Source organism: Stegastes partitus, unplaced genomic scaffold (assembly GCF_000690725.1).
Source record: "Stegastes partitus isolate 25-593 unplaced genomic scaffold, Stegastes_partitus-1.0.2 Scaffold104, whole genome shotgun sequence".
Classification (NCBI taxonomy): Eukaryota; Metazoa; Chordata; class Actinopteri; family Pomacentridae; genus Stegastes; species Stegastes partitus.
In genome coordinates this window covers 339,820-349,802 of record NW_007577835.1, presented here as the reverse complement: position 1 = coordinate 349,802, position 9,983 = coordinate 339,820, and the positions used below count along the sequence as shown (strand labels likewise).

At 43.4% G+C, this 9,983-nt stretch overlaps 1 protein-coding gene across 1 annotated transcript; it reads right to left on the bottom strand.

Annotated features, from left to right (window-relative positions):
• Positions 1 to 299: 299 nt before the first annotated feature.
• On the bottom strand, positions 300 to 4,210 carry cplx3b (complexin 3b). The gene is made up of 3 exons (XM_008277646.1): positions 3,939 to 4,210; positions 982 to 1,069; positions 300 to 794 (listed from the first exon to the last, which is right to left on the bottom strand). The coding sequence occupies exons 1-3, from the start codon at positions 4,094 to 4,096 to the stop codon at positions 570 to 572; spliced, it is 471 nt and encodes a 156-aa protein (XP_008275868.1). The 5' UTR covers positions 4,097 to 4,210; the 3' UTR covers positions 300 to 569.
• Between the last annotated feature and the right edge of the window lie 5,773 nt (positions 4,211 to 9,983).

The following is a 9,983-nucleotide window of genomic DNA, read 5'->3' as shown; positions in this document are numbered from 1 at the left end:
CGCTGAAGTCAGCTGCTGTGTGTTTGGAAGCCATGAAAACTTGCACACACGCACACCTGCGACCTTTGCTGCAGAATTATTTTGTGTTACCACTGAGGTACAGAGAGCTGGGAGGTTAGGGGATGTGGGGAGTAAAGGATTTAATACACTTTTTCTCAGAGGAGGAGTTTGTCTAAAGGCAGAAATAATCTCATTGGTTAAATCTCAACGGCAGGAGCTGCATGACCACAGTTTTTTTTCAGAGTGCAACTTTGATAGATTTTGTAAAAAATATGAGATCTGTGACCTTCAGGATGTTGGAAGGTCAGCCGGAAAGCAAACTATCTCACCTCGATGATCTTATGGCTGGAATGATTTTTTTTTTCTCTGGTTAGTCAGATGAGCCTAAGATATTATAATACACGGCTTCTGTCTAACGTTACACAGCTAGAAAAACTGTTATTATGCGGCTCTGCCAACTGACATTCCACTAAAGCAATGAGAAAATGTCTACCCCCAGAGCAGCTCTGCCTCTGAAAAATATTTGTACAAGAAAAACTCTAATCTCCTGGGACTTAGAGCTGGCCAGATCACATGAGGCTGCAATTTTCCGTCTGCTTTTTGAGGTCTTCCAGTGTGGCCTGGGCTTTGTCTTTCAGCTGGTCCATGTCCACGTTCTGGATGTTGGACAGCTGGCCCAGCACAGACTGCTTGTGTGTTTCCTCCTGGTTGTCCTCGGCGATCATCTTGGCCAGCTCTGTGGGCAACACCACGTCGTCCCCCGCCTGCTGGATCTGGGTCTCATCCGTCTCGTTCTGAGGTGGATCACACACACATATGCATTTCCATATAGGCACACCCAACAGGACAGGAGAAAAAAAAAGGGACAACTATTTTAAAAACTGAGGTTCAAGTCCCAGAAGAGTGTATGATTTTTAAAATGATAGTGTTTGTGTTTTTCACTCTACAGACTGATTGTCTTTGCTTTTATTGATAATTTACCTTTGGTAGTCTGTACTTTTCCCGGAAATGACTTCTAACTGTGGCCCTCTCAGCTTTCTTCTGGGCAAATTGAGCTTCTCGTTCCTTTCTGCGAGAAAGAAGGCAAGATAAAAATTGACAAAAAGGTTAATATGCTCCTTATCTTACACATTTAGGCAACTGTAACTTCTAACCAAAGGAAAGAAAACATCCTGCCCTTTCTCCTATAGAAAGCTTTGAAAAAGCAATGCTCACTCCAAGGACATTTAAAGCGAGAATTCATCCTAAATGTTACAAATAAACCAGTCAGATGAATCAATAAGTTAAGAATCTGGGTTTTTCACTGCCATGTGCAGTTGTTTCTTTGCTTTAAGTGCATCATAAGGCTTCTGCTGGATCTAGATGCTGGAGGCCTTGGAGCGTCGCCTTACCACGTGTCCTCCTAACCCTAACTACAGGGTATAGAGCTGAGTGAAGGCAGAGCAGCAGCGGGGATGCTGTGGGGAGAAAAGCAATGAAGAGATATTCTGCTTATGTTTGGGAGACCCAGATGCAGCATCTTATCTGTCCAGCTCCCCTCTGAGGGATTTCAATCCTCGTGGGACGTGGACTATTCAGGGTAACCTACTAAATGCGGACTTACTACCCGTCCCACACTTTCAGAGCTGCCGACCCCTGCTATATGCACCTAATTCTGGCTGTACAACATTGTAGTGTGCCTCACTAGCTCATTTAAAATGCCTGAAGCTTGAGGCCGTTCTTAAAAACCATTAAAGTAGAACAGTACCTGTCTTTGCAAAACAGGTGGTTTAACTCAAACAGTTCAGGAACTGAGAGATTCAGTCCAACCATCCTGATAAATGGGACTTTGTGTACAAGGAAGGTTTAGAAGCATCTCTAAAATTCTACACATCTATTTTGGAAAAGCCAAATGCTGGGAGATATTTATATATATATGTCAGCCTGTTGTCATTCGCCTCTGAAAACCCACTCTTGTAAACAGTCGAGGCAACAGTGTGAGATGCCTCCAGCAGAGGGCAGGCAATAGGCTGTTGGCAGTGCCATCTCCACTCAACATCCCTGGAATATTTATGGCTTCATTGTCGTTCCCAATTGCCCTTCATTAATTGCTAAGTTTGTTGGAATTTCTCATTGTAATCCAACAACATCATAACCCTTGACTAACCTGACTGTACTGCCCGAGGTCAAACATGGATACAGTGACAGCACACATTTCATTACAGTCAGTGAAACACAGTAGGTGTTCACAGAATGATAGACATCACAAACAAAGCTACAGTGGATGAAGGGGGCACAGTGCGCCTACAAGGATCAAATCAGCAGCATCATCTAAAGGCAGGGGGACACTGGAGCACCACGGGCATGCTTCACAAACAAGTGTTTGTACCCAATGTGTCAGAGGAAGGTCGTTTTATGTGGAGATGCAGCATTCATTGGGCTGTCTGTGTGAGCCCGAGTTCACTTTGTATTAACGTGAGCTGGCCAAACACCAAACGGCAAAAGGGGCCATGCTGCGCTCACTTGCAGCCAATGAGCAAGCTTTGTGTCTTCGCCTCTCAAGGGCATCAGATGACCAGAGTTGTCACAGTGGCCCTGGCGCTGAGGGTGATAAAATGTCTACATGTGACATGCCAGTGTGAGCAACCCACCCCCACAACCTTATTCTGCTTTAATCTGAGCACTATGGGCTTCTCTGTGATCTATGCTCATGTTTAGCACCTCTGACTAATAACTCACTTGCTCTGAAGGTCACTTTATGACGGAAGAGCGTTAAGCATCTCGCCGTGGCTCCTGTGGAGCTCAGTGGGCTGAGCTGAGTGGTAGTACTGCCAGAGCTAGAACCTCACCTCCCACTTCTTCTTAAAATGTCTGAACATGGTACCCTGAGACACTTTGGATGAAAAAGTTCATCAAATGTGTGATGGAAATGAGCCCGAGTTCTGACACAGCTGGATGACTGTCTGTTTGTAGGAGCACGGAGACTGACGGAGGTGGAGAGCCTTCGTCGCTGCTCCATATGTCAGTTGACATTCTGGGCATTGTCTACAATTTCATTTTATATCATCAAAATCTTTTTTTTTTTTTTTTGGGCTATCTGATCTGGATCTCATTCCACATTATTTATCTGTGGAAAAACATTCTGTGAGCAGTAGAATGAACATCTAATAGCCTTTGGGTTGTGGAGTCCTGCTCTGAGGGAGGGATCACACTAATCAATAGTGAGTTACTGTCTGCTGGATGAACTCTGCTTTCCAAATGACCTTGTTGTTACCTTTTATTGTCCTTTGGTGCACCATGATGAATAAACAAATTATGAAAGAATAACATGTAAATAATCCACTTTTGTGTTGAAATACAAAAGTAAAATGTAGGTGATTAAAGAAAAAAACTAAATCACAGCTGCAAATAAAAATTATTTAACTAGAAAACTAAATTGAAAATACAACAGATGGTAAACCAATCTGTTTCTTTTTCCAGGCTACAGCACAATTTTAAGTGGCTGTATGGAATCGTAGATGATGAAAGTCGATTTAAAAAGGCTAGATTAATTAATATCAGTGTTGATTATTTGCCCTCTGACAATCACCACTTTATTTACCACACTGTCTGATTCATTGTTCCGCCACACGCACAGCAACGGGAACATTTTTGGCCCCAGGCATGAATCCCAGTAGATAATTCCGTGGAAGAATGATTCCAGGAACCCCAAATTAAAAACGGCGCTACATATTTTGCCGAAGCTAGGAGACAGAGAGTTCCCTGGGCGAGAGGAGCAGCTGTGTGTGGAGCGCTCATGTTATTGCATTGGTGCGTAAAAATGCGCACGGCGCACTGGGAGCTTTCTGCTATTTACACACAAAACACACCGTTTTTTTTACACATCAAACGCTTTCTTTGACAAATACCGTCGATTTTCATCATAACTTCACAATCACAAACTTCAAGCATTGCCTTACTTTTCCTCCTCTAACTGTTGCTGGTATTGTTCAAATTCCTCTTGAGTCATCCCCTGCGCGGCGGCGTCTGATTTCTCCCCTTCGGATTTCTCCTCCGTCAGTCCGCCTGTCAGGTTCTTCAGCTGTCCTCCCACCACGTGTTTTACCATGAAAGCCATGGCTGCGCTTCAGAGAGTCCTCTGTTTGATCGGCTGAGAAGTTGAAGGCTCGGTGCGCTCTTGGATGGAGCGGTGACGGTGGATAGAGATCAGCCAAGTGATGTTCAAACCACACGTCTTCAAGTGTCACGCGAGAGCATGCAACTTTGAAAGGCTGGATGAGAGCAATCAACCCGTTAAAGGAAAAAAAAAACCAAGATGAAATAATTCCGGCAGCTTCAGCACCACTGGCCCTGGACAGCTCCGCGCCGAGAAGGATGGAGAGGAGCTGCTCAGTTATGAGTCAACAAGTTTGGCGCTCAACTCTACCAATCCTGTGAGTCCGTCCGCAGCCACCACTCCCTCCACCCAATCCCAGGCACCACCGGACTGGGTGTGCGCTGGCACGGCGCGCGTCGGCATCGTGGGTTGCACGAGATCCCGTGATTCGCCGTCTGATTATAACTCACGTCGGAGTCAGACAGAAATCCGGGCAGGAGGGGGGGGGGATACAACACGTGATGAGCCTGAGTATCTCCTGGCTGTTTTGGTGCCTCTGTGTATCTCAGGGTCATCTGCGCGCTGGAGCCTAACAGTTTGTCAACACACAAAGAGCCTCCTAATTGCAAATTAGTCAAATGGCTGTCTGTTAACCCACGGCGTGAGTTCGGTTTATTGGCCTAATCACTTAGAAGAGATGAGCCACAGTGTCCTCTCTGGTGGCGCTTGTTTGATCCGGTGGACCAGCTTATTTCCACGACACGAGAGCTGAAAAGATGGAGCGTGAGCAGTGCAGGAGCAGATCCTTCATGCGCATTTAATGCCATTATAACTACTTCTTTTCCCTAACACGGAGGGACCGGAGCTGACATCCTACAATTACAAATTTTGTCTCCAGTTGCATCACCATAATACTTCTGTAGTGACTAGAATCTGTAGTACCCACAAGTGAGTTTATAATATCAGTGTCTTATGCTGATTAGGCCTTCTATAGGATTTATTCAGATGTTTGTGTCTTTGATGGCAGGGTGAATAGTTCAACTTCCATCACCACAAAATGTGCTTTATTAAAAGGCTGGCTGCTTCTGCATGACACTGGATGACGCAGTGTTCAGCTGGAAAGCCTCATTTCTAAAAATATGACCTACATGTGTGTATGTGTGAGGAATATTTTAAATCTCGCTCTCTCTCTCTTTCTGTGAGATTCTTGACATCCAAAGTGTGAAAAGCAACTTTGATCACAAGTCAACAACTTCAACGTCCTGATCCTCGCAGCAGTCTGACACCGAGCCTGGCCTACTTTTCCGGTCCCTGTGGATCAGGAGAGACGGAGCGCGTCTCAGTGTCTTTTTGTCACAGGCTTAGCGAGGCCCTGTTAGCCTATACCTGCCTCCCTTTAAAATCTCCCTCCAACTTCAAAGCTGCCACCGGTGAATAGATGGAAACGTAACACAGTGAATAAGATCAAAACTGTAATCTCTGTGAAATTGAATAAAAAGAAAGAGTTTGCCTAACCAGCATGTTTCAACATCAATTTATATCCTTTTGCTTTTGATATTCACACCCATGGGATCTGTGCCAAGCCCAGGTCCCACTCACTTCTTTATGGATTATCACTGAGCCCTGACTACAGGTGCTCTAGCAGGTGCACAGCAGGAGCTTTTAATCCAAGATGATGTATATTACGCAGACACACACACACACACACACACAAACACACACAGGCTTACTAGTAAAAGTCATACATTTCACTAAAGAGGACTACAGCCCTCACATGATGACATGTTGTGGCAGCTGAGCTTCAAAGAGCAATCACACTGACCTAAAAAGTCAGAGCAGACGTGTTGTGTTTATCAGCAAGTACACCAAACTTATGACTAACAGCTGTTTTCACTCCATTCTTGTGATGCACTGTCATCGCTGTCGTCAGCCGCGGTATAAATAGACGCAGAGAAGCATGGCGAATGCAGGCTGCACGCTCAAATTCTGCTCTGCTTTAAATTCCTCGTTTTATTAATTTAAGGTATCAGTATGTTACAATGAGGATGGTTAAAAGGTAAAAGATCCTTCAATTGTGGCCTCAGTTATCAAATAACAAACTCCTAGAATTCATAATGTGCTTGTGTTTTTAGCGTTGGGATGGTTGCAGGTCAGTGGTCCAGGCCCGGAGTGGGTTTAGTTCCATGTGGCTCCGTTGTCAGCTACTCAGTGTTAGCTGGCTTCCACAGGGCTGTGGTGAGTGTTTGTGCACTTACAACAAATCCACGGACATGGGTTCAATATCAGCTCTTTGGCAGGTGTTCCTGAGAGGAAGAAGGAAAATAAGGTCAGATTTGGAAAACTCATTCATTTGCAAGACCTGTAGAGTTAAAGAAGCAGAGATGGAGGCTGCACACTGGCTGGCTATGGCATTCAGAAAAAAAAAAGATTCACTCAAGCCCAGCCAATGGAGCCTAAGAAGATTCTGTGTAGTTTAGAGAAGTTGCTTGACTGAGAAAAGGATTCAAAAGACATTTAAGGTACAGTGGTGCATGAAAGCTTGTGAACCCGTTAGAATTGTCTATATTTCTGCATAAATATGACCTAAAACATTATTAACTTTTAAAGAAGGTGGACAAAGGGAATCAAATTAGAGAAAAATATTATACAAGATAACTTATTTAGTGACAAGGATAATCCAGCTTTACATATTTGTGAGTGGCAGAAGTATGTCATACTGTAGGGTTAGCAGTCATTTGAAGGTAAAATTAGAGTTAGGTGTTTTCAGTGAGTGCGATAACAATCAGGTGTGAGTGGATTTTTTTATTTAGAAAAAAAAAATCTATCAAAGTCTGATCTTTACAACAGTTGAACAAAGGAGATTTCTAAGAACCTCAGAGAAAAAGTTGTTCATCAAGCTGGAAACAGTTATACTCCTCTTTAAAGACTCCACAGTCAGACAAATTGTGCACAAATGGAGGAAATTCAGGACCTTTGTTACCCTCTTCAGGAGTGGTGAACCAACAAAGATGACCAGAGAGTTTTTCCACCAAAGTCATAGTCCAGACTTGATCCAGCAGAAATGTTTTGGAAGGACCTGAAATGATCAGTTCATGTGAGAAAACCCACCACCATCCCAGAGTTGAAGCTGTTTTGTACAGATGATGGACAAAAAATCCTTAAAGCCGAAGACTGGGACTGACCAACTTTTACTGAAAACACTTAGCTGCACAAAGTCCTCACGGCAGATATTGAAACCAAAGGCTTACATACTTTTGCTCCTCCCAGAAATCGAATATTGAATCATTTTCCATAATAAATAAACGACAAAGTATAATAGTCTCATTTAACTTGGTTCTCTTTATCTGCTTTTAGGACTTAAGTTAAAATTTGGTCATATTGAACGTATTATTTATGCAGAAATATAGAAAATGACTCACAGTCTTACTTGCACAGTGCTATATGTGTATTGTTAGTTTCTAAACAGTATTTTACATTCATGTGGAAATAAATGATGCAGAAAAGTCCTTAAAATTTGTTAGCTACTGTGTGTTTCTCAAAAAATCAAGCAGAAGAGAATTTCACACTTTGTATTTGTGCCAAGCAGAAGCTACAACAGACTGTTAGTATTTAGTCCTGCCAAATTGCACTTCACCACAGGAACCAAGAATGTGGTTGCTGTTTCTAAAGAATTCCTCCTTTTTGAGTCTTTGCTACCATAATAGTACCATTACGGAGGACCTGATCAGCTGTACTTGTTTAATACGAGCATGTGACATTGAATGGAACCTTCACAGTCAAATGCAGAAAACACCACTCACAGCACCTGATTTAAAAATAGGCTCACGTTAATGCTGCCTGCCCATGCTCAGTTCACTTTACTGCCTACTCAGCTTTGACCGATGTGTCACTGTAGCGTGAAAATTAACAGTTTAGGCCTTTGTGGAGCATATATGAAGCGTGTGTGCATGCAAAGCCCTCACACAGATGTTTACTGTAGAAGCCGTGCATGGCTGCACACTAACCTGACACGTTAATGTCTCCTATTACATAAAGATCTGTGATTAGCCTGCACAAACAAGAAGTCCTGAATCCATCACTGAATAGCGCTACATGGAAATTCAGATTTCAGACTCCAGATTGTACATGTGAGATAGTAAATATCGGGCAGTTAAATACAAATATGAAGAAAATTTGAAAGCGACAGGAACAAAAGGTTAGACAGGCATGACATGCTGGGACTGTTGTGAGCCAGGAGCGATCACGGTGTGAGTCAACGTAACCGAAAGCATCACGCTGGCTCCCGCCCAGTCGCACTTCCAGCCTGGTTACACTTGATCTTCTAGGATTAGGAGGGTGTGTGGGATTGGGAGACATGGGCTTATGTACACCATCACTCACACTCGCTGATCCTCAGCAGCCGAATGTTACACCTTTGTTTCTTCAGACAAGGGATTAGACTCATCAAACGAATGGGCCCTGCAGCAAACAATACGCACATTCAGGGAGTTTTTAAATTCACACAGGCGTTGATGACGCCATTAGCAAGTCACTAGGAGGCCTGTCTTAAGAAATGCAAGTGTGTGTGTGGCGGCCCCCTCGTGAGATGACAACATATCACACTAATCCCATTAGGAGTGAAAAGTGCTCTGTGTGCTCGGTGACAAAAACATTTTTTTGTATCAGGAAAGCTGCTGTGGCCATTTGGAGAGTCTTATGATTTCTTGTGATTTTACTTCTACCTGACCGGAGACGGAGCAGACAGGTGGGGTCACAGCAGCACGGCACCATATGGTGACGAGTGAGTCAACCCCAGCGTCGGCGGTTTGATGCCCCGCAGGCTGTCCGGGAGGTGTTGAACTACACCGCATGGCAACTGTCCCCCCAACTAACATCAAGTACTTCCACATGAGATGAATATTATGTCCCTGATACAGAGAATAAGAGGGCCACTTCAACTTAATGTTTAATTCTGCGTCGAGCCTAATTTGTATCACTTTATCCAAGCAGAGAATGTAGATTTTACTTGCCCAGGTTATCAGAGGGACAATATCTCCCTCTGGGCTTTCTGCCTCGATCCAAGTAGAGTGAAAGCAGATGGAATTTTGTTTGTGGTGCTGACAAATAAAACATATTGCATTAAAAAATGAAATATCTCTTTCCAGAAACTGTGTCTCAGCTAGACCGGATAATCCACAGAACACACTGCCAACCATTTTCAGAGGGACTCTTTCTTCAGTAGAAAGTAGTTCAGATGGAAACTGTTAACAGCAAAGTCTGGATCATCCAGGGTAACTGGGACACAGTTTTTGGAAAGAGATGTGGCGGTGAAGTGTTGTTTTTTTTTTTTCTTTCTAGTGTTTCGTGCACACAAAAAAGGGGTGGATGGACTGTAGTCTATTCTCCACTATTGTTTTAGTTGAACCGCAGAACTCACAGAGACCAGTATTTTGAAAACCTGAGCGGATGAAGGCTGCATCTGTTGATCTCATACAGGCATGTACCTGTAAGGTGTATTCAGACCCTTTGGGAGTTTTCCCTATTTATTGATTTTCAACATTGAATCATGGTCAGTAGGACTTGGCTTTTTTTCTTTAACAAGAATTTACAACAAAAAAAAAAAGACAGATTTCTACAAAGTAATGCCAATTAAGTGATTAAAGATATGAAACAGATGCACATTTTTGAGTCTGTGTGGGTTGGTGTCAATCAGCCTTTCACATCTGGACACTACAATGTTGCCCCGTTCTTCTTTGCAAAACTGCTCAAACTCTGTCAGTCAGTGTGGGGGATTATAAGTGAACAGCTCTCTTCAAGTTCAGCCACCAATTCTCAGTTGAACTGAGGTCTGAGCTCCGACTCTGCCACTCCACAACATTCACCTTGTTGTCTTTAAACCATGTCCGTGTAGCTTCGGCTCATTGTTTTA

Bases quoted from the DNA above. Each gene is read 5' to 3' on its own strand.
- cplx3b (XM_008277646.1), bottom strand. From the start codon at position 4,096: ATGGCTTTCATGGTAAAACACGTGGTGGGAGGACAGCTGAAGAACCTG. The intron at 1,070-3,938 runs GTAAGGCAATGC...TCTTTCTCGCAG, and splicing joins CAACAGTTAGAGGAGGAAAA to AAAGGAACGAGAAGCTCAAT. The intron at 795-981 runs GTAAATTATCAA...GATCCACCTCAG, and splicing joins AAAAGTACAGACTACCAAAG to AACGAGACGGATGAGACCCA.